General features: G+C 45.4%; 2 protein-coding genes across 6 annotated transcripts in view; both read left to right on the top strand.

The window, feature by feature from the left end:
* Positions 1 to 590: 590 nt before the first annotated feature.
* LOC311523704 (C-signal-like) lies at positions 591 to 18178 on the top strand. 5 transcript variants are annotated; one of them, XR_014712409.1, is made up of 5 exons: positions 594 to 1214; positions 8411 to 8588; positions 14287 to 14384; positions 15123 to 15383; positions 18120 to 18178. XR_014712409.1 is itself a non-coding variant. In XM_084633963.1 (4 exons), the coding sequence occupies exons 1-4, from the start codon at positions 612 to 614 to the stop codon at positions 14571 to 14573; spliced, it is 684 nt and encodes a 227-aa protein (XP_084490089.1). In that variant the 5' UTR covers positions 591 to 611; the 3' UTR covers positions 14574 to 15107. The 5 variants fall into 5 exon arrangements, 4 of the variants coding, with proteins under 4 accessions (XP_084490089.1, XP_084490090.1, XP_084490088.1 ...); XM_084633963.1 differs by lacking the exons at positions 15123 to 15383; positions 18120 to 18178 and having other exon boundaries at positions 591 to 665; positions 1050 to 1214; positions 14287 to 15107; XM_084633964.1 differs by having other exon boundaries at positions 15123 to 18178.
* Positions 18179 to 23989: 5811 nt separating this feature from the next.
* PANK1 (pantothenate kinase 1) overlaps positions 23990 to 24644 on the top strand; it is a 38058-nt gene continuing 37403 nt past the window's right edge. Inside the window, exon 1 of the mRNA XM_084635024.1 lies at positions 23990 to 24322. Within this exon, the coding sequence (XP_084491150.1) occupies positions 24115 to 24322 (208 nt within the window). The 5' untranslated portion in view covers positions 23990 to 24114. The remainder of the gene's footprint in view (positions 24323 to 24644) is intronic.

Raw genomic sequence — 24644 nt, 5'->3', positions numbered from 1 at the left:
CTGAGATCCTCACATAACCACTTGACTCCAGGAGCTGGTGCTTTAAGAAAAACACCAAATATATCGTGACTCTCACAATAAAATAGGAAGAGTTGGCAATATTGCATCATCTCTCTTTTCATTCCCTTATGCTTCTCTAACTCTCCCTTAATCATGACCTGGGTAGGGAGAAGCTCAGCTGGACTTCCCCCCTCTGTGGGGGGAGGGGGAACAATAGCCACATGATCTACAATTACACGATAGGGCTGTCCTCAGTTTTTCACACTAATGGGAGTGGAGGGCTAATACAGCCTTATTACACAGAATATTGAAGATGTCGTTAGCTCCCGATGCGTTCTTTATTATAGGAACTAATGGGACTGGGACTTCATTTCCCATGGTCCTTTGGGCAGGACAGCCGGCTTTTTCCTCTGCCCTTGTATTTATAACGCCTTATCTAGGCCAGGCGGTCCTGGGAAATGGAGTCCAAACCCTGTGAGCTGCCAACACAGAAACGAGACAGGGCACTACGAATCCCAGTTATCTTCACGCACCACCCCTGCAGCTAAGAGCAGGGGGCTGAACGCGTGTGATGCTATTCGGTGCGACAGAAATCCGGGAGCGCTGAGAACATGCGTTTCCTGTGCTCGCTGAGAGCTGTAGCAGCTTCCGTGGCCCATGCAAAGGTGCAAGCGAACTGGGTCCGTTCTGCCAGGAAGGGCCCCTCTCCAGCCATGCACCTCTATGGGGAATGCAGCATGTCACTAGCAGGGATCAGTTAGAGAGCGGTAGGGGTTCCCTGGTTTCTTTGGGCTGCCTGGGCGGAGGGCGTGGCCCTGTGGGGTTAGTGGGCAGCATGCGGTATCGGGCCGGGGGAGGATGAGGTGCAGGGGGTAGCTGGAGGGGCGATGGCAGGAGGGGTGGTCCTGGTGCAGGGAGCCAGCAGGGGGCTCGGCCTGCACTTCTGCAAACACCTTTTATCCGCACGGAAAGAGGCGAGAGTGATCGCTACCTGCAGGAGCCCCGAAACAGCCAGCGCCTTACAAGCGCTGCACGGGCTCTATCCCCAGAACCTCACGGTGCTGCGGCTGGACGCCACCCGGGAGGCAGAGATCCGAGAGGCAGCGGAAATAGTGGCGAAGGAGCATGGCCGGCTGGATCTGCTCATCAACTCTGGGGCAGTGTTGCATCCCAGCGCCAGAGGAGAGACGAGCCTGCAGGAGGTCTCGGCAGAGGTGGGCCAGAGTTTCCTTTAGTGGAAACATCGGTGGGGTTAAAAAAAAAAAAGCGTATTTCGTGCAGACCTGGTGTATTTCTCTCCTGTGGGATTAATTGGAAGACCCCTCCTTCTGTCAGTAGTGCTCTGAGCAAGTGCGTTCCCTCGGAGCTCAGCTGCTCAGGAGTTTTGTCCAAATTGTGTGTCGGTTTTAATATTTACTAATTAATCTCAGCCAAGCTAGATTGAAATGCTGTGGAGAGAAGTGGGAATCCTTGTTAATGGAAGGAGGTCTGAAGGAGAGGATGATTTTTTTTTATTGAAGGTGGCTTGGTAACTGTGAAGCCATCACTTGAGGACATCTGCTGCTTGCCAGGGGCTAAGATTCGCGATGTCACAGAGAGACTGCCGAGACTCATCAAGCCCTCGGATCGCTACCCCTTCCTGCTTCTCCACGTGGGCACCAATGATACTGCCAGGAATGACCTTGAGCGGATCACTGCGGACTACGTGGCTCTGGGAAGAAGGATAAAGGAGTTTGAGGCGCAAGTGGTGTTCTCGTCCATCTTCCCCGTGGAAGGAAAAGGCTGGGGTAGGGACCGTCGAATCGTGGAAGTCAACAAATGGCTACACAGGTGGTGTCGGAGAGAAGGCTTTGGATTCTTTGACCATGGAATGGTGTTCCAAGAAGGAGGAGTGCTGGGCAGAGACAGGCTCCACCTAATGAAGAGAGGGAAGAGCATCTTTGTGAGCAGGCTGGCTAACCTAGTGAGGAGGGCTTTAAACTAGGTTCACCGGGGGAAGGAGACCAAAGCCCTGAGGTAAGTGGGCAAGCAGGATACCGGGAGGAAGCACAGGCAGGAACATCTGTGAGGGGAGGGCTCCTGCCTCATACTGAGAATGGGGGGCGATCAGCAGGTTATCTCAGGTGCCTATATACAAATGCACAAAGCCTTGGAAACAAGCAGGGAGAACTGGAGGTCCTGGTGACGTCAAGGAATTATGACGTGATTGGAATAACAGAGACTTGGTGGGATAACTCACATACTGGAGTACTGTCATGGATGGTTATAAACTGTTCAGGAAGGACAGGCAGGGCAGAAAAGGTGGGGGAGTAGCACTGTATGTAAGGGAGCAGTATGACTGCTCAGAGCTCCGGTACGAAACTGCAGAAAAACCTGAGTGTCTCTGGATTAAGTTTAGAAGTGTGAGCAACAAGAGTGATGTAGTGGTGGGAGTCTGCTATAGACCACCGGACCAAGGGGATGAGGTGGATGAGGCTTTCTTCCGGCAACTCGCAGAAGCTACAAGATCGCACGCCCTGGTTCTCATGGGTGACTTTAATCATTCTGATATCTGCTGGGAGAGCACTATAGCAGTGCACAGACAATCCAGGAAGTTTTTGGAAAATGTAGGGGACAATTTCCTGGTGGAAGTGCTAGAGGAGCGAACTAGGGGGAGAGCTTTTCTTGACCTTGATGGGAATCTGGGAGGCAGTGACCATGAGTTGGTCGAGTTCAGGATCCTGACACAGGGAAGAAAGGTAAGCAGTAGAATACAGACCCTGGACTTCAGGAAAGCAGACTTCGACTCCCTCAGGGAACTGATGGGTAGGATCCCATGGGGGAATAACATGAAGGGGAAAGGAGTCCAGGAGAGCTGGCTGTATTTCAAAGAATCCCTATTGAGGTTACAGGGACAAACCATCCCGATGTGTCGAAAGGATAGTAAATATGGCAGGCGACCAGCTTGGCTTAACAGTGAAATCCTTGCGGATCTTAAACATAAAAAAGAAGCTTACAAGAAGTGGAAGATTGGACAAATGACCAGGGAAGAGTATAAAAATATTGCTCGGGCATGTAGGAATGAAGTCAGGAGGGCCAAATCGCACCTGGAACTGCAGCTAGCAAGAGATGTCAAGAGTAACAAGAAGGGTTTCTTCAGGTATGTTGGCAACAAGAAGAAAGCCAAAGAAAGTGTGGGCCCCTTACTGAATGAGGGAGGCAACCTAGTGACAGAGGATGTGGAAAAAGCTAATGTACTCAATGCTTTTTTTGCCTCTGTCTTCACGAACAAGGTCAGCTCCCAGACTGCTGCGCTGGGCAACACAGCATGGGGAGTAGGTGGCCAGCCCTCTGTGGAGAAAGAGGTGGTTAGGGACTATTTAGAACAGCTGGACGTGCACAAGTCCATGGGGCCAGATGCGTTGCATCTGAGAGTGCTGAAGGAGTTGGCGGCTGTGATTGCAGAGCCATTGGCCATTATCTTTGAAAACTCATGGCGATCGGGGGAAGTCCCGGACGACTGGAAAAAGGCTAATGTAGTGCCCATCTTTGAAAAAGGGAAGAAGGAGGATCCTGGGAACTACAGGCCAGTCAGCCTCACCTCAGTCCCTGGAAAAATCATGGAGCAGGTCCTCAAGGAATCAGTCCTGAAGCACTTACACGAGAGGAAAGTGATCAGGAACAGTCAGCATGGATTCACCAAGGGAAGGTCATGCCTGACTAATCTAATCGCCTTCTATGATGAGATTACTGGTTCTGTGGATGAAGGGAAAGCAGTGGATGTATTGTTTCTTGACTTTAGCAAAGCTTTTGACACGGTCTCCCACAGTATTCTTGTCAGCAAGTTATGGGCTGGATGAATGCACTATAAGGTGGGTAGAAAGTTGGCTAGATTGTCGGGCTCAATGGGTAGTGATCAATGGCTCCATGTCTAGATGGCAGCCGGTATCAAGTGGAGTGCCCCAAGGGTCGGTCCTGGGGCCGGTTTTCTTCAATATCTTCATAAATGATCTGGAAGATGGTGTGGATTGCACTCTCAGCAAATTTGCGAATGATACTAAACTAGGAGGAGTGGTAGATACGGTGGCACGTAGGGATAGGATACAGAGGGACCTAGACAAATTGGAGGATTGGGCCAAAAGAAATCTGATGAGGTTCAACAAGGACAAGTGCAGGGTCCTGCACTTAGGACGGAAGAATCCAATGCACCGCTACAGACTAGGGACCGAATGGCTAGGCAGCAGTTCTGCGGAAAAGGACCTAGGGGTGACAGTGGATGAGAAGCTGGATATGAGTCAACAGTGTGCCCTTGTTGCCAAGAAGGCCAATGGCATTTTGGGATGTATAAGTAGGGGCATAGCCAGCAGATTGAGGGACGTGATTGTTCCCCTCTATTCGACATTGCTGAGGCCTCATCTGGAGAACTGTGTCCAGTTTTGGACTCCACACTACAAGAAGGATGTGGAAAAATTGGAAAACGTCCAGCGGAGGGCAACAAAAATGATTAGGGGTCTGGAACACGAGCTATGAGGAGAGGCTGAGGGAACTGGGATTGTTTAGTCTGCAGAAGAGAAGAATGAGGTGGGATTTGATAGCTGCTCTCAACTACCTGAGAGGTGGTTCCAAAGAGGATGGTTCTAGACTATTCTCAGTGGTAGAAGATGACAGGACAAGGAGTAATGGTCTCAAGTTGCAGTGGGGGAGGTTTAGGTTGGATATTAGGAAAAACGTTTTCACTAGGAGGGTGGTGAAACACTGGAATGCGTTACCTAGGGAGGTGGTAGAATCTCTATCCTTAGAAGTTTTTAAGGTCAGGCTTGACAAAGCCCTGGCTGGGATGATTTAGTTGGGGATTGGTCCTGCTTTGAGCAGGGGGTTGGACTAGATGACCTCCTGATGTCCCTTCCAACCCTGATATTCTATGATCTGGTCGCAGCTGGTGTATTTCAATAAATATAGCAGAAGACACCTGAACATGCATCATGGCTTTAAAAGCATGTTCATGTTGAAATAGGTGACTAGCGGCCTGAGAAGAAAAAACATGCCACCTACTGGGCCTCATCCAGTGCCAGGAGAAAGGGCTCCTCATGGCAATAGAAACGGGTCTAGTGGGCTTTTTCTCCAACCAGCCATTCCTGTTGTTCCATGCTCATCAATGCATAGTGCACTCTGGAGTGCAGAGCTCCAGGATGCATGACATTTGAACTGAATGTGTTTATGTAATTAAAAACAACAACCACTGAGAAAAGAAAAAGGGGACACACACACAGCTGGCAAGGTGCCCAAATTTAGAGGGCCTGTTTGGACAGCTGTTCTTCAGCACGCATGCTTCCAGATAGACGGAGTGTGCCCATCTGGAACTGTGCAGGTATATTTCAGTCATGAAAATGCACCAGGTATGTTCAAGATGTTATTTTCGGGCCTTCAGAACTTTCTTTCAAAACTAGCATGGTCTAAACATAAAGCACATTGAGGAGTAAGTATGTTTGCATTGTGCAACTTCAAAGAATGTTTGAAAAATATGTTGAATAAAATGTATTTTGGCCAGTTAGCACAACTCAAAAATAACTTAAGTCTTTGGTGAGGGTAAAAAAAGGACAAATGGCAATAGCACACTTCAGAGAGCTATGAAATAACAAAAAGCAATCCCTTCCCTCATCTCCCCAAATATACATCCTTACATCATGTTCCACAATAATGACAGTGGAAGTAAAATTATTTCCCACTGGTTTCACAGTAGACCAACTAGCCAGGGCCGCACAGAGCTTTAGGGAGCCTGGGGCAAAATCTGACAGTGAGGGCCTCCACCCTTCCAAAGAAATTACCACTGAGGTGGGCTGCAGGGAGAAGAGTTGGAGGGGAAGCCCACACCGCACTCACCCAACCCAGCAATGGGGCTCAGCTCCAGTCACGTGGGTCTGGGCCTCAGTCCCTCTCTGGGTGTTGCAACCTGGCCCAGGGGTCGCAGTGCAGCTCAGGTTTTGGCTATGCATCCCTGCAGCTGGCCAGCATTTCTAATTAAGGATAGGATTTTCAGTGGGACTTGTGCTTCACTTAGGTGCTTTTGAAAATCCCACCCTGTCTTCATCAGATCCCTAACCTTAAGTAACAACAATATAATAGTTTGGGGGTTTGTATGTTTGTTTTGTCTCTTTCTGAATGTGAAATGACTTCACTAAGCATAACTGTCTGCTAAGTGGGCTATTCCTATTTCCCTGTTTTTCTTTAGGCTATGTCTACACTACAGACCCTAGGGCATGGCTACACTTGCAGATGTAGAGCGCTTTGAGTTAAACCAGCCTTTGTAGAGCGCAGTAGGGAAAGTGCTGCAGTCTGTCCACACTGAGAGCTTCAAGTGCACTAGCGTGGCCACATTTGCGGCACTTTCAGCGGCATTGGGAGCAGTGCATTATGGACAGCTATCCCAGCATGCAAGTGGCTGCAACGTGCTTTTCAAATGGGGTGGAGGGGGGCCGCTGTGGAGTGTGACAGGCAGTGTGTTGTGTGTATGTGGGGGGGGAGAGAGTGGGTTTTTGGGGGGCTGAGAGCATGTCAGCATGCTGTTCTTGTAAGTTTAGACAGCGGCAGACCCACCCCCCCTCCGCCTCTCTCTCTCTCTCTCACACACAGCATTCCACACTAATGGTTGCTTTGTCTTGGAGGAGATAAGCAGCCGGCTGTCAGAAATGGAGCTTTCAATGGGCATTTCCGCATTCCTACAGCCGATTCCAAACAATGACAAGTGGCCACTTGACTCGGGGATTATGGGTCGTTTCTGGAGGCTGATGAGTGCGCAGTAAAGCAACACCTCGTTCACACTGGCGCTGCAGCACTCCAGCAGGGGTGCAGCAAACATTATTCCACTCGCCGAGGTGGAGTACCAGCAGCGCTGTAGCCGCGGAGTCAGAGCGCTCTACGTGCCTTGCCAGTGTGGACGGGTAGTGAGCTTGTGCACCCAGGGCTCCCTTATTGCTCTGTAACTCACAAGTGTAGCCAAGCCCTTAGAGTGGGACAGTTGTACTGCAGGAGCTGTGCTGCTTTAAGGTCTCCCGTGTAGCCGCTCTATGCCAGCGGGAGAGAGTTCTCCTGTCGGCATAGTTAAACCACTCCCAACGAGTGCGGTAACTAAGTCGGCGGGAGAGAGTCTCCCACCAACATAGCGCTGTCCACACTGGCGCTTTTGTCGGTGAAACTATGTCGGTCAGGGGTATGTTTTTTCACACCCCTAACTGACAAAAAGTTTTACTGACAAAAGTGTTAGTGTAGACATAACCTTAGTTACAGAACGTTGCCTGTTCCATCCCTTCATCTTGTGTTGTGTGTTAAGTAACTCTTGGTTTTTTTTTCTTGATTTAACTCATATTGTTGGTTTCCTGGGCTAGACTAAGCTTGAGATTTTTTAGGGAAAAAAGTTCAGAAAATTCTTAGAAAAGAAAAACAGATGTATTAGCCCTGATGCTGTAAAGACCACAATGGACTCCTCACATGCTTAAAGTTAAGCACCTGCATAAATCTTTGCAGTATTGGAGCCTTAGAATGGAATGGCTTTCATGACCTTCACTCTAGTATTCCAAGTTAATAATTTAACTCCAAAGTATACATGAATTGACTGTCCTTAAAGTTTCACATTCTGATGACCTGAATAGATAATTTGAGCTATGACCTCTTAGTTTAAACCTGTATGCTCCTGTGACTAAACAACATGTTTTAGTACCAGTTGTTTATTTCCAGATACCCAGTGACCAATGTTTCAAAGTTCAAACAATATCAGCAAAGTCAGAAAGAGCTAAAGTAGTTTAATGCTTTGTTTTCAGTGTCAATGAAAACAAAAAAGAAAAAAAAATGCTACTTGGTGTTTTAGGTTAAATCGTTTTAATTTAACTAGCCTTCAATAAGTGCATGTAACAAAATGCCACAAAGCAGCAATGCTCCATATTGAGTCTAACTAAACAAAAATGAATTATTAATTTATCTGACAAGGAAGAAGAAATCGAATTAATAAGGCATGTACGCATTACTTTGCTTGCATGGTTTCTCCCACCTTTTTATCTTCTGTCTTTTTAAAAAAGATTGCTCGTCAGGACAGATAATACCTTCTGAGGCATTTGTACTCTGCCTAGCATAATGGGACTCTGATCCTCACTGGATTTTTGACCATTACCGCAACGTAAACTATAGTAATATGGATTTGTCATATTCTGAAAGGGTCACCCCTTACATTACAGTATACCATTTCAGATGGGCTAAGTCAGGACCAATAATGAGTAATGTTTGTTAGTGATAATGATACCACACTGAGATGATGAGAGATGATGATGTGATTTTATATCTTTTGTTAGCACAAGATGGAACTTTAAAACTGGAATTTGCTGGCTGTAGACTATTTACCTTTACAGTTTCTACTTTTTTCTTCATTTTCTTAATGTTCTAGGGTCTTTCCATAACATTGGCAACAAACACCATAGGGCCCCTAGTGATGGCTAAATATTTTGCCCCTCTGTTGCGGAAAGGAACTGGAGCATTTGGACATCAGTTTGCTGACCAGGCCAAACAGCATAGGGCCGTACTGGTGAACCTGACAGCTAAAGTAGGCTCCATAGGAGACAATGGTAAGTACTGTTTGACATGAATGGTATGCAGTAACCTAATTATTTTTCATATAAGAAGATAAATGATTGATATATTAAAGTTTTATAACATCTAGCTGGTGTGGGCCAGCGTAGCTAATATCAATGCAGAAGATCACTATAATTTTAAGTATTACTGCATCTTAATTTATATTTTTCCTGCAAAAATGGTTTGTGAAGTAAAAAGAATAATTCTGCTTAAATTGTACTGCTATGTTATCTAACAAATATATATTGAATTATTTTCTTTATTCCTTCTCACTGCTAAAAGTAATTATGGGGGTATATTCTACAGCAATCTTTTAATTTTAAAATTTGTATATTCCTGTTCAGGTGCATGTGGTGAATGACATATTTATTTATCAAACATTCAAGAAAGTATGTGCACTATGAATATTCAAGGAGTATTTTAAAAATCCATTCCAAAAAGTTTTTGTAAACATTTCTTATAATTTAAGTAGACGGTTTCATTTTATCCCTCATAATTTGGAAGATCAGTGTTTGGATAGGTAAGTCTCTTTAATATAAACTTTAGAGACATTACATGCAATTTCTGGGTCTGTTGTGACTTTTAGCTATACCATTTGGGGATGTGACTTTGTCAAATATCATAAATTAAGCCGTATTGGGCTGGGCCAGTCATTGAATTGGAGACCTAGAGAGAGAACTCACAAACTGCAGGAATTGATATTGGTATGGATTCCTTGTGTGGCATTTTCCCCTTTGACTCAATATTGAGCTGATGTCCCAAGCATGATGCAAGGGGTCATTCTGATGCTGGAGATGAGTGAAATCCTGGCTCGATTAAAGTCAATGAGAATTTTGCTAGTGATTTCAACAAAGCCAGGATTTCACATGATGTTTCTTGTGTGAGATGTGAAACTCAGACTTCAGTCATAAAAGGCCTCAGAGCTGGTATACCCTGCACAGTTAGGTCAACATAAGGCAGTTTATGTTGACCTAAGTATGTCAGTGTCTACACTTCAGCCTTCCTCCCACTGATGTAAGTGCCCTACTACACTGAGGCCTTGTCTACACTGGCAAGTTTCTGTGCAGTAAAGCAGCTTTCTGAGGTGTAACTCCAAGTCAGTCCTCGCTTACAGACAGCCCCCCAACCTGAAGCAAATACTCACCAGCAACTACACACAACACCACAGAAACACTAATCCAGGAACCAATCCCTGTAGCAAACCTCATTGCCCACTCTGTCCCCATATCTACTCTAGCGACACCATCAGAGGACCCAACCACATCAGCGACACCATCAGAGGCTCATTCACCTGCACGTCTACTAATGTTATATATGCCATCATGTGCCAGCAGTGCCCCTCTGCCATGTACATTGGCCAAACCGGACAGTCCCTATTGAAAAGAATAAATGGACACAAATTGGACATCAGGAATGGTAACATACAAAAGCCAGTGGGAGACCATTTCAATCTTCCTGGACATTCTATAGCAGATTTAAAAGTAGCTATACTTGACCAAAAAACTTCAGACACAGACTTCAAAGAGAAACAGCAGAACTAAAATTCATTTGCAAATTTAACACCATTAATTTGGGCTTGAGTAGGGACTGGGAGTGGCTGGCTCATTACAAAAGCAGCTTTGCCTCTCCTGGAATTGACACCTCCTCATCTGTTATTGGGAGTGGACTACATCCTCCCTGATCGAATTGGCCCTGTCAACACTGGTTCTCCACTTGTGAGGTAACTCCCTTCCCTTTATGTGTCATTATATAATGCCTGCATCTGTAATTTTCACTCCATGCATCTGAAGAAGTGGTGTTTTACCCACAAAAGCTTATGCCCAAATAAATCTGTTAGTCTTTGAGGTGCCACCAGACTCCTTGTTGTTTTTGTTTCAGTCTGTGAAAGAAGCTTATTGAAACATCTCTGAGGGTGAGATTTTATCTGTATTCAGCTTCGTACTGTGTTAGGCTTAGACTTGCATGTTTTGTTTTATTTTGCTTGGTAATTTACTTTGTTTTGTCTGTTATTACTTGGAACCACTTAAATCCTCCTTTTTGTATTTAATAAAATCACTTTTTACTTATTAATTAATCCAGAGTAAGTATTAATATCTGTGGGGGCAAACAGCTGTGCATCTCTCTATCAGTGTTATAGAGGGTGTACGGTTTGAGTTTACCCTGTATAAAGTTTATACAGGGTAAAATGGATTTATTTGGGGTTTGGACCCACAATGTCCCGCAACCCCCTCCACCTTCCTACAACTCTTAGCGGTAGAGAAGGAAGAGGTGCTCTGTGGGATAGCTGCCCAGAGTGCACTGCTCCGAATACCAGCACAAGTGTGAACACGCTATTGGGCAGGCAGCTAACAGTGTGAAAATACAACAGCGGTTTTCTTCAGTGCTCTCTGAGCAGCGCTGTATCTGCCAGTGCTGTAACTTTGCTAGTGTAGATGTTCCCTGACATAATAACTCCACGAGACGTGTAGGGCTTATTTCAGTGTACAGTAACGCCTTGCTTAAAGTTGTCCCGGTTAACGTTGTTTCGTTGTTACGTTGCTGATCAATTAGGGAACATGCTCGTTTAAAGTTGTGCAATGCTCCCTTATAAAGTCTTTCGGCAGCCACCTTCTTTGTCCACTGCTGGCAGGAAGAGCAGCCCGTTTGCACTAGCTGGTGGGGGCTTGGAACCAGGGTGGACCAGCAGGCCCCCTATCAGCTCCCCCCTCCTCTAAGTTCCCTGTGTGGCAGCTGCCCAGCAGGCTATCAGTTGCCAGCAGTTCAGCTGTCCTGCCCCCCACTGCCGTGTGCTGCTCCTGCCCTCTGCCTTGGAGCTGCTCTCCAGAGCCTCCTACTTGCTTGGGGGGAGAGTGGGGCTAATGTCAAGGTGTCCCCTTCCCCCTGCTCCTGCACCCCATTTACCCCATTTCCACAGCGCAGGGGGAACACACGACAGGCTCAGGATGGAGGGAGCTTCCTGGCAGTGACAATGTGGCAGGAAAACAAAGAACACAGGCTTAGCAATGGAATTTCTTAACCATAGTAACTTTTACTCTTCAAAGACTCAAGAGTTACTGTGACACTCCCTAGGGGTACCCTGGGTGGTGAGACACTTCACCACCACTTGCCCTTACACGTGAGGCAGCCTTGTTGGTGCCTGCTGTGAATCAGCTCCCTGATTCCACCAGCCTCTGGCAACACATCAAGCACTTCCTTCATGGCCTGTGCAAGCCCTCACTCCCTCTGTGTAGGCTAGTGAATGCCCACACCAACCCCTGAACCCTCTCAGAGCATTCCCTGTATAGTCAGCTCCTTATCCACTGAACCCGCATAGAACTACCAACCAGGCTGTTCCCAAAGGAACAGTGGTAGACACACTAGCTTGTAAGAGCCAGCTCAGGATCAGCACTTTGCTTAACGCCACAACACTTAGATATATTTATAGTCTGGAAAAGAGAAGACTGATAGGGGGCTTGATAACGGTTTTCAAGTTCATAAAAGGTTGTTATAAGGAGGAGGGAGGAAAAAATTGTTCTTCTTAACCTCTGAGGATAGGACAAGAAACAGTGGACTTAAATTGCAGCAAGGGCAAGGAAAAGTTTCCTATATATATATATAAAACTCCTTACATAGTATCTGTACATACATTTCACAGTTATACTAATGACCATTGTGACAAAGGCTTTTAGTCAAGATCGCTTGGCATTCTTTGGTGAACTAGAATGTATACACAAGACTCAAGAGATTTCTATAAACCCTTTACACCCCCTGGCCAGTTGGCATTAAAAGGTTTTTGGGTCACAGTTACAGATTTTTTGAAAATAACAAAAGTCCTGAGATGCGCCTAGTCTTAGCTCACCCCTTCTGAGAGTCAGTGGTTCATCAGCATTTCAAGTCGGGCAGTGTCTCTCCGGCACATCTTTCTTATGGCTGGCAACGGTCAGCCCACTGCACAGAACAGAACCTCCCTCTTAAATAGGGTCTCTGTCTTTGTGATGCATGCTCCAACTGAGAAGATCCAGACCCACTCGCCATACTTGCTCATCTTCCCACGTTGTGAACCCCTGTGTAGAAAAAACATTGTTTTGTGGGGGTAGGACCAGAAGTTGAGAGACAATCAAAGTCAGTAGCCCCAGATTGAAGTCTTGATGGCTTCTCAGTGATAGCCCTGCAGTGAGGTGCCAAACACCTTGCCCAGGCAGGGCGACTGTCTGGATTGCAGCCTAATAAGAGGCTTTCCCTTGGACAAGTTCAGACTTATGAAGTCACATAGGTACTATTTCCACACACAGTACAACATAAAGTTCATAATTTGATCCTGTCATGTCCCACTCTGTTACAACAAGTTCCAGTCAGTTTTCCCAATGAAACAGCAGTTTTGAAACATGCCAGGCTTCCTTGTTCAGACTGTGCTTGCACCTATTATAGAGCGAAAGTATGAAAGGCACAATACAAAATGATAGTGTGTTATAAAGCACCAAAGAACCTGACCATTTGTGGTAACTGAAGATTCTAAGGCCCTTTTTTTTTTTTTTTTTTTTCCCCCCCAAGAATAGGATGTTAACCCTTTTGTCTTGGCAAAATTCCATTTTGAGTTATTCCTTTTTGTTCCTCTAAACTTCCTCCTGCAGTTTCAATTGGTTATGATATCTTTCACTTCCAGTTGTATTTTGTTGTGTAGTACTGCTGTGCACTAGCGTATACATGCTATGTTTCACTTCATACGTGCATGCATTTGGGGAGTGCGGAAGTAATTTCTTTATATACCTTTTATATATCATTTGTAATACACTGTGGATTTTTCTGGATAAACAGCTTTATAAAACATTGAGAATTATTCTAACAGTAAATTTAAAAAATCCTTTACATGAAGCTGCATTTCTGAGACTTTGTGAAAAGGATTAATTACATGCTAAAGTAAATGGGTGATGAAGGGAAAAAAACTTTTTTATTTTAGGTATAATATTAGTATAAAATTAGAGAGTGACTCATTTTTGGTTGGGTGACTCATACGCTCCGGGAATTAATTATGCAACACAAGAAATTCTAAAATAGACACTATGGTACTTTTTAAAATCAGATGGCTACTGCTAGCATGGCATAGGTAAACATGAACCTTGAGTTCAGTGTTAACTAGTAGATTGAGTACAGAACTGGGCGAAAGGACTTCCTGAAAACTTATCTCAATTCTACCGTTAACTTCCTATCTGTCCCTGGGCAAATAAAAATGGGGAGGTAAATGTAAAAGAACTAGGTAACTGAATTTAGAAGGAAACTAAGGGGTAAATAGTAAGAATCCACTATTCTTTTTTCTATAATTACTTATTTTATTGTATTTTTCTTAGATTTTAAGGCCAGAAAGGACCATTAAGATAATCTATTTTGACTTTTTGCATAACAGACCACAGAATTTTATGCAGTGGTTGTTGCATCAAATTCATAACATCTGGTTGAGCAAGGAGCTTATCTTTCAGAAAGACAAGCAAGACAATGATGAATCCATTGGTTTTGCTAGATCTTTTTCAAGAAAAAAATACAGCCTTCCCCATGGCTAAAAAATATGGGATAATGCTGAATGTACCAGCAAATGACCAAAGGGATATTCACTAATATATTATTCTGAAATCTGCCAAATATATTAACATGCGACAATTATGACATAATCCTGCTTGTGGCTTTGCAGAACTTGCTTACCTGACATATTGTTTTTAGCCTTAGGTGGATGGTATAGCTACAGGATGTCTAAAGCAGCTTTGAACATGGCTACCAAGAATCTCAGCATTGAACTTGGAAGAGGGAAAACTAAAGTGGTGTGTGTTTCATTGCATCCAGGAACTGTGAATACTGACTTATCAAAGCCTTATCACAGGAACGTTCCCAAGGACAAACTGTTCACCCCAGAATATTCAGTTAATTGTCTAATGACTATTATTGAGGACCTTGATATGGGGAAAACAGGAAAGTTCTTTGCTTGGGATGGATCTGCACTACCTTGGTAAAGACTTGTTTTAATGGAGATGCTCCGGTACTGTGGAGATGAGAGCAATATAAATACCTTGCTAGACTAATGCTTTAGTAAACCTTTTGTTGTGGCATATTATGAGGGCATCCAAAAGATGTTAGATTTTAATCCGAGTTCTGTCACTTGCTGTGTGACTTTGAGCAAATCACTTTAACTTTTCTGTGCCTCTAATTCACTACCTTGTAAATGGGGATAATAATTACCAACCTCAGGGCTCTTGAGGCTAAATTTATTTCTGTTTGTAAAGGGTTTTGAGAGTCCCTAAAAAAGGTGCAATAAAGTATAGAGAATATACTTTAGAGAGAGTATATAGGTAGAGAGTATAGTTACGATTTTATTAATGATAATAAAAGCATACTGCTAATGATTTGCTGCAAAGATTTGTGTTTATTTATTCAGATACCATGCCTGGGTTTGTGTAAATTGGGTGAGGTTAGAGAGAAAAGGAATTACATAGCAGTGGGAGACAGGCCATTTCAAAAGGCTGTTGCCTGTAACCTTCTCTCTTTGTTTTTTATGCTATCAGTTTGAAAGGTGATACAACAGTGCAGGACAGAGCTGATTAAATCAAATCTAATGGTGACGTCTGACAGTGGTGAAAACACAACTCAGTGTGAAAGCTGTGAACGTTGGCTCCACTTTGGGCAAGTCTGCTGCAGATCTTCTCTTTCTCCCCCATCTCTCTTATTTTCCTCTTTTATTGAGGGATGCCAGATTTAAAAGTTACTGGCTGCAGGGAACCGCCACCCCCTGCATACAAACGGACACACCTTTCCTAAAAACTCAGGTGCTAACTGCATTTTAAGTATTTACCATACAATGAGAGCATGAATAAGATTCTGATTACAATTTTGTCATTGTTGCTTTGTCTTATTTTCACGTGTTATAACAAAGAAGAAAGATTGGCAAGTTTCAGTGAAATGTTCATGTTGTTCAAATGTAACTCTCAGTACTTGGACTGGGGATGGAGAATGACATTACAGGTTCATATTCATTGGAGGCACAGGTACATACTTATTCTAAAAATCAGGCCACTTACAGACTTATGTGAAATTATTGCTGCACAGCACATATGAGATTGAGACTAATGAGACAAAAGAATGACTGACAAAACTGTTATATCGATCACTGAGCAGTACTCTTTACCCTGTGAACTTTGTCCAGCTCCAAGAGATGTACTAGAAAGCAGAAAATCAAAACAACTGGTGACGCAGGGGAAGATCACATAAACTATGCCAAGCATACTGTTTACAGTCCTTGTGTTTTGTTGTACACGACCTGACTACTCAGAATTTTGATCATACTGGTGACAGCTAAATCACATCACACTTGTGTACATGCAGAATAAAGACATGAAGATCTTCTTGGGGTATTAAAAACAGGACAACAAAACATTGATGAAAAATTGTGGGTGGTTTTCAGTGTGGAAGGCTCAGGGAGTCAGAACAAAAGAAAATAACACAAATGAGAAATGAGAGACAGAGACATACATAAATCCTTGTTTCTGTTATAAAACACAAAGAGGGAGACATTTACAAGAGTCCATGTCATGAACATACTGTATGTGACATGGAAAGGTAGCATGGTCTGAAGAAATGAAAGCATTTGGTTGATAGGAGATCCTGAGCTTTAGGCCCAGCTCTGCCATTGACTTGTTTTGTTCAGTTCACCACTGCTTCAGGTTCCTCATCTATAACATGAGAATAATGATGATTTTTCATTTTTATAAAATGTTTTGAGATCTATGTACACAAAGTGCTATATCAGTACTACGCATTATTTATTTTAATGTCAGGAGGATATTACCCACTCCTCATATTTACTATGAAGGCCACGTGTATGCTATGGTTGGAACCAAGCTAGGTATAACCAGGTTTACACTTGGTTGGTAGTAGGATTATAGCATGATTCTCTGAGCAGCAGAAACAAGGATTCTAGCTTGGTTTCTCTGACCAGGGAAAAGCTTTTTCTGAAAATTGTTTTATAAAACTACACTAGATTACCTGGGAAACCAATCTCCAATATTGTCTACATGGTTGTCAGAAAACAGTGTTTTCTCTCCTTGATCTGGGAAACTAAACCCTACTAACAATAGTATTGTTTTAAACCCAGGTTATTTTCATCTGTTTTGATATGCAGGAGGTAGTCCACTCCAAAAATTGATTTGTTGGTATGTGTTCATTTTGTTTAAGTGACCAGGGGGTAGGGACCATAGGTGCTGGGACTACGGGTGTGGAGGTGCTTCCGGATACCTTGGCTTGAAGTGGTATTCATCATATACAGGGTTTACAGTTTGGTTCAATGTCTCTCAGCACCCCCACTATACATATTGTTCCAGCACCCCTGGTAGGGACATGAGGAATGAAGACTGGCATAGTTATAATGTAGAGACCATAAAACCAACAATGGCTCTTCTTGATTGGCTCAGGATGTCCTGGCCACCATATCAATTGTGGGCATGTTTCCTTCTGCTGGCTTTATACATGTAGGTGGGCACATTCTGCATCTTGTGTTTAGGCTGGATTTTGTGATCGAAGAGGTGAAGACACTTTATGATCAGAGCTTCTTCAGATAGAGATCAGAACTTGCCATTTCTTCCTTCAGGGAAAAGGTCATCAACAGAGAAACCAGCTAGGTTTCAGATTTCTCTAAGGGAAAATGTGCATCGGGTGGTTTACTCATAATGCCTAGTAAGACATTATGATACTCTGTTACTCTTAATCATTAAAATAGTGGTCACTAAGCTCCAATCATTTTCTCAAGCCTTTATATGAAGGGACTGGTATTTATTTTCTCTCTCTCTCTTTTTTATTTCCTCATTAAAATGAGACTGTGTATTTAAAAAAAAAAAAACTGTGTTCCTTGAAACCTTGATACTGACAGTATTTTATAAATGGGCCAGAAAAAGAAATATAAATTGTTGCCCAGTATCCCTAGACAGAACAACCAGCCAGAAGAAAGTATTTGTCTTGGTATATATTATTGTGATTAATTAGAGCTTGTGATGTGATAGGACAATAAAATCTGTTTCCAGTGGGCACAGAGAGAACTTTAAAACAACAAATTCTATTCTATGCTTTCTTTTTGTTGCACTGAGGAGACATAATGCCGTTGCTTACAGTGGTTGACTACAACTATTTCTATAACCTCTGTCTCCAAGTTCCATGTAAGAATAAAGTAACAAAATTAAAAGTTTGCCAGCACTATTCAGAGCCAGGAGCTCCAGAAATCTGATTGTTCCTAGGAACGTAAAGAATAAAGTAAAAAGTTAGCACTAGACACAGTATGTTCAAGAGAACTTTTTGTTCACAATAGGTTCAGTGATCCCTATTGTATTACAGAATAATTTACATTTTATTCTAGGAGTCTTAGTAAGAAGAGTGTGACTTCAAAATTTATTTTCTCAGAATAAAAGTGCAAGTTTCATTACGCAGGAGAGGTCCTTGAAGTTATTTTTAGCGTGTGTTTAGTGATGAGAAAGAAGTCTGTACTTATGTATTTCTTTTTTTGTTTGTGTCCCCAGCACTTAATCAGTGAAACACTAAAGGCTGGAAATTCTCTCTCTCTCTCTCTTTTTTTTTTTTTTTTTTTTTTTTAAGAGAAAGAAACTCTTGCTCATTACATAGGAAATCTGTCTGATTAAGCATTGAGTAAGGACTACAACGTTAACCTGCACATCTACCAATGTGATATATGCCATCATGTGCCAGCAATGCCCCTCTGCCATGTACATTGGTCAAACTGGACAGTCTACATAAAAGAATAAATGGACACAAATCGGATGTCAAGAATTATAGCATTCATAAACCAGTCGGAGAACACTTCAGTCTCTCTGGTCACTCGATTTCTGATCGCAAAGTGACTATCCTTCAACAAAAAAACTTCGAAAACAGACTCCAACAAGAGAGTGCTGAATTGGAATTAATTTGCAAATTGGATACAATTAACTTAGGCTTGAATAGAAACTGGGAGTGGATGAGTCATTACACAAAGTAAAACTATTTCCCCATGTTTATTCCCCTCCCCGCCCCCCCCCCACTGTTCCTCAGACGTTCTTGTTAACTGCTGGAAATGGCCCACCTTGATTATCACTACAAAAGGTTTTCTTTCCCCTCCCCTGCCCACTCTCCTGCTGGTAATAGCTCATCTTAAGTGATCACTCTCCTTACAGTGTGTATGATAACACCCATTTTTTCATGTTCTGTGTGTATATAAATCTCCTCACTGTATTTTCCCCTGAATGCATCCGATGAAGTGAGCTGTAGCTCACGAAAGCTTATGCTCAAATAAATTTGTTAGTCTCTACGGTGCCACAAGTACTCATTTTCTTTTTGTGAATACAGACAAACACGGCTGCTACTCTGAAACCTGTTGAAACCGTGTAAATTTCAGCGATTTAAGCAGCAATTGGATTGAAAGTGAAACTCAATTAGCCAATTGGGGTACCTAGTTTTATGAATGAATAGTTTCATTCATAAAACTTTACTTATGAAGTTATATTAATAAAGTGAACAATTAAAAACAATTTCATTGATCAGTTCTACACTTTCCTCCAAGTCCTGACTCAGTATGTAAATAAGGCTCCCATTGAGATGGCTTACAATGTTTAATTTACATTTTGACAGAGATACTTCCTGTCTGGAAGACACCTGTTTTTCTCTTTGGCTGGTGACAGACTTTAGAACATATTTCTAGTACATGTACACAAATCCTTAAATATACATCTTGCAGTGAATGTGAGGATCACTGACATAAGCTTTTATTAGAGAACTCATATGACATTTATGGATAAATATAATGAAAGTGGTGTTCTAGGTGTAGCAAGATAAGGTGAGTGAGGTAATATCTTTTATTGGACCAACATCTATTGATGAGAGAGAAAAAAAAAATTATGAGTCAAGTAAACCATTTCCTGTCCAGCTCTGCTTATTTAATTAATAAATTTGCCACATTTTATTTCAACAGCAGATGCTAATGAGGAGCCAATATTAAGCACAGTGAAGGGGTGGATTTGGGGGACTACTTTGACTTCTGAGATTCAGATATGCCTTTGAAGGACAGACAAAGAATTGACATGTCTGTTATACTAGGCACTAATCTTGCAAATACTTGCACACCTGCTTAACTTTATGCACTTGACTAGTCCTATAAGCTTCAGTGGGACTACCCACATATGTAAGTCTTTGAAATGGTGGTCGAAACATGAATGGGCATGCAAATGCTTAGCATATCTGGCACATTAAAACCTTGCAATGCGAGCTACAACAGTGCCACGTGAATGCCTGTTCTCACTTTCAGATGACGTAAATAAGAAGCAGGCAGCACTATCTCCCATAAATGTAAACAAACAAGTTTGTCTTACCGATTGGCTGAACAAATAGTAGGACTGAGTGGATAAGTGCATAAACTTGTAAGCTCTGAAGTTTTACATGGTTTTGTTTTTGAGTGCAGTTACATAAAACAAAATTCTAGATTTGTACGTTGCACTTTCATGATAAAGAGATTGCACTGTAGAGCTTGTATGAGATGAATTGAAAAATACTATTTCTTTTATCTTTTTTGAAGTGCAAATGTGTAATAAAAATAATAATATAAAGCAAGCACTGTACACTTTGTATTATGTGTTGTAACTGAAATCAATATATTTGAAAATGTGGAAAAACATCCAAAAAATGTATGATAAATGTAAATTGGTATTCTATTGTTTAGCAGTGTGATTAAAACTGATTGTTACTATTTTCTTTAATCTAGTTAATTTGTTTTGCATTAACTGCTTGAGTTAACTGCAATTAATTGACAGCCTGAGTATAAAGCTTAACTCAAAACTGTTTCACACATGAAAAAGTGAGTCTATTCCTCCACACTCTATTAGGCACTTAAAACACATCTATTAATCATATTAATGAGTCAGCTAGATCATCTTTGACATCACGCGCTTTTCTTTGTCTCAGGACACTTTCTGCATTTTGGAATAGTATTTTTTGTTTGTTTACAGTTGTGGTTTTTGTTATCTAGATTAATCTATACTTTAATAGCAAGGACCACATCTTACACAGTTTTTCATAGACCCATTTCTCATATTCAAAACTACAGAGTCCACCTCCCTTCATGTGCAATTGTGTAGCACTTCTGTGGCACGTGCAGCAATTTACATGGGGAAAATAATATTAGGAAAGTATTTAATGTACCTTAGCTTTATATAACATACAGTAGCAGATGGAATCAAGAAGAAAAGCCAGCACACTGAAGAGCCAACTCTCCATGGACCACACGTGGTCTGATGGTTGCCAAATCACAATTCAGGATGCAGTGGTCTGGCTTTTAGTTTAGATACATTATAGTAAGGCAGGGATTCTCAAATTATCATAGCTGACCAGATCTTAATCCAGGAATTGTTTTACAGACCCCATCCCTTCCCAGCCTGTTAACAGTAGTTCTGTTTATGACTGCACAGCATCCCGATTGCAAGTACAGCAATTGCTTATGTGGTAAAATATCACAAAAGTATGTAGGCACTTTAATCATCTTTAAAATGGTAAGTGCTCAGTGCATTTCTCCCAAAAGTACTGTCACCTTTTTATCTGAATCTCACACTCTCAGTTGTATTGTTTCTTTCTCCCCTACTGTGCCCTGTTGCATGTGTTTGCTGTAGCCTAGTCCTCTATTCCCCTGAACAGAATTCTCTGGCCATTCATTCTGGCTTCTGATAGTGCAAGAAAGGAGCTGTGTAATTTGTTTTCTGTTCTCTGCTGGAGCAAGAACCCCTACTGGAGGCAACTAGTCCCTCTCTTCTTTCTTTCCCACTGCTTTACAAGAGCCTGGAAACCTGTAATAGCAGCTGGATATAGGGAGACAGCACCAAGTGACCCACCAGCATCCTATGAGAAAATCAGTAATATATCTGCAGGGTGAAAACCACATTTAGGAAGGAATGAACCAATACCCAGAACATGGTTGTTGTAAAGTGTTTCTGTTATGGTGATTTTCAAATACCCAATAGCAGGTACCATGCAGTTTACCTAATTTTATATGCATTTCATTACGTTAATGCACTTTATCATTTATTAACATTTCATTCATTAAATGGGGTTTTGCACTTGGACTGTTTAGAGGCCAGATAAAATATGTGACTCACAAAAGGATTGTCAAAGACTTGTAGTGAAAGCCAACAAACCGGAAAGGCATGAGATCACATGTACTGAAGGCCTGAGTAGTCACTGTTGACAATGATGTAACACACAAAAACAACAAAACAGATCATGCATGCAGATACACAACTCTCCATGAAGCACAAAGCATGCACAGAAATCCTGCATTTATAGACATGCAGAGGCAGTGGGGGCATCTTCACAGCACTCCATACCCAAGCCACTCACATAGGTGTGTACATATATATGCTACATGATAGGTGGCAAGTTATATGGCCTGTGGTGCCTGTGCTTCACCAATATTTAGGAACGTGGGCCTGGCTCCACCAATGTTTGGACTTACCGCGCTTTGGGGGACGCAGGGTCCAGGGTGGCCTGGAGGGGTTAATGCAGGGCCTGGCGCCAGCAGCAGCAAGTGACCCAGTCCCAGCCAGCCCCGCTCCGCTGGCGTCACTCAGGAAAGGGGCAGAAGCTGGAAAAAGGCGGGGGTAGGGGGTGGAATGGCGGCAGGGAGGGGGCAGGCTGGGGCTGGGTTGCTCGCTGCTGCGGGCACCAAGATCCCTGCTAACCCCCAGGCCACCCTGGACCCCACATCCCCCTGAAGCATGGGCCCCGGGGCGGTTGCCCTGGTCCGTCCTCTGGACGGGATGGCTCTGCTTGGACACTGCGTTCCCCTGAATCACAGGGCCCCGGGTTCAGGGCAGCTTGTGGGGGTTAGTGGGGGGCCTGGTGCTCTCAGGAGCGAGCAACCTGGTCCCAGCCTGCCCCCATTCCACCCCTTCTCCCAACCCCCGGCCCTTTCTGGCTTTTGCCTCCACCCCCTGAGCAACGCTGGGGTGCGGAGCAGGGCGGACTGGGGCTGGGTTGCTTGCTACTGCTGGCGCCAGCCCCCCCACTAACCCTCCAGGCCACCCTAGACCTAATGTCCCCCTGAAGCGCGGGGCCTGGGGCGGTAGCCACTGTCCGTCCTCTGGATAGGATGGCTCTGCTTGGACCCCACGCCTCCCTGAAGCGCGGGGCCCAGGGCGGTTGCCACTGTCCATCCTCTGGATGGGATGGCTCTGCTTGGACCCCGCGTCTCCCTGAAGCGCGGGGCCCGGGGCGGTTGCCACTGTCCAACCTCTGGATGGGATGGCTCTGTTTGGACCCCGCGTCTCCCTGAAGTGCAGGGCCCGGGGTGGGTGCCCCGTCTGTCCTCTGGATGGGATGGCTCTGCTTGGACCCCGCGTCTCCCTGAAGTGCAGGGCCCGGGGTGGTTGCCACTGTCCAACCTCTGGATGGGATGGCTCTGTTTGGACCCCGCGTCTCCCTGAAGCGCGGGGCCCGGGGCGGTTGCCACTGTCCATCCTCTGGATGGGATGGCTCTGTTTGGACCCCGCGTCTCCCTGAAGCGCGGGGCCCGGGGCGGTTGCCACTGTCCATCCTCTGGATGGGATGGCTCTGCTTGGACCCCGCGTCTCCCTGAAGTGCGGGGCCCGGGGCGGTTGCCACTGTCCATCCTCTGGATGGGATGGCTCTGCTTGGACCCCGCGTCTCCCTGAAGTGCAGGCCCTGGGGCAGGTGCCCCTGTCTGTCCTGTGGCTAGCATGGCTCTGCTTGGACCCCGCGTCTCCCTGAAGTGCAGGGCCCGGGGTGGGTGCCCCGTCCGTCCTCTGGATGGGATGGCTCTGTTTGGACCCTGCGTCTTCCTGAAGCGCGGGCCCCCCCCCAAAGCGCAGGTCCCGGGGCCGTTGCACTGCTCCGTCAGCTCTACTTGGACCCGTTCCGGGCACCACCAAAAATTATACAAACCTGGCGCCCCCGCACTGCACACAACACAGACACCAGGCAGCCAGAGCATTGGTGAACAGAGCCGGAAACCATGAGCCCATAAGCGAAGCCAGACAAAGGGCACAGGGACAGCGCACACACGGGCACAGGGCCACCATGCCGGGGCAGCGGCGCGCTGAGGCACCCCGCGTACAGACCGGCAACCCCGGACACGCCGCACAGCCCGAGGTGCCGGGGCTGCGGAGACGCTGCTGACGGCAGCCACAGGCAGGGCCGGCGGCCCAGCCCGCCCAGCCACATCCCCGCCCGAACGCGCTGCGCGCCCACAGAGCGCCCCCGGCCGCGGCCGCCTCTGCGCCGGGAACGCGCACGGCAGCGGCGGCGCGGAGCCCGGGGCGCTCCCTCCCCGCAGCGGGCAGGAGGGCGCCTGCGCCGTGCGCTGCCGGCAGGAGGCCGGGGGCGGGGGCGCCGGCAGCGGCGCCGCGTCCAGAGCAGGTTGCGGCGGGGACAGGACCAGCGTGTGCTGCGGCTCCGCCGCCCAGCCCGGCCCGGCCCAGCCCGCCCGCTGCGCGGAGACAAAGGAGCGAGGCCGCCGCCGCTATGGGGGAGCGGCCCCGAGCCCAGCCTGCCGCCCCGCCGGCTGCAGCCGCCGCCACCGCCGCCGCCTCCTCCGGCTCGCTGCTCAACGGGCTGCTGCACAACGGCTTCCACCCGCCGCCCCAGGAGCCGCCGGTGCCCGGCCACGGCTCCCCGGCCAAGAAATGCCGGCTGCGGAGGCGGCTGGACTCGGGCAGACGGAACAGGCCGCGTAAGTGATGCCCGCGCTGGGCTTGTCCTCTCCGCGCCCTGCGGCGCTGCCTCGCCCGCTCCTTGCTCCGCCGGCGCGGGGAGAGGGGCTTGTTACACGGAGGTCCCCAAGCGCCTGTCAGCCCTTTAGGAAAAAAGGGGATCCCGTGTGGCCTCCTCCCGGAGAACGAGGACTTTGCCTATAGACGAGTCCAAGTCCTCTGTATCCGTTTCACTGTTTTAGGTCAGGGATTTTCTAAGGCCAGCTGCAGGGGGGGCGCCCATTTTCCGCCACTTTCATCAGCTTGGTGAGCGTGCTGAGGAACTCTGCAGTGTGAATGACA

Source organism: Lepidochelys olivacea, assembly GCF_965140295.1.
Source record: "Lepidochelys olivacea isolate rLepOli2 genome assembly, chromosome: 7".
In the NCBI taxonomy this organism is placed as follows: Eukaryota; Metazoa; Chordata; order Testudines; family Cheloniidae; genus Lepidochelys; species Lepidochelys olivacea.
The sequence above is the reverse complement of the archived record's forward strand: the minus strand, read 5'-3'. Positions and strand labels throughout refer to the sequence as shown.

Coding starts and splice junctions, on each gene's coding strand:
- LOC311523704 (XM_084633961.1), top strand. CDS start 888: ATGGCAGGAGGGGTGGTCCTGGTGCAGGGAGCCAGCAGGGGGCTCGGC. Junction 1,215..8,410: donor TGCAGGAGGTCTCGGCAGAG/GTGGGCCAGAGT, acceptor TTAATGTTCTAG/GGTCTTTCCATAACATTGGC. Junction 8,589..14,286: donor AGGCTCCATAGGAGACAATG/GTAAGTACTGTT, acceptor TATTGTTTTTAG/CCTTAGGTGGATGGTATAGC.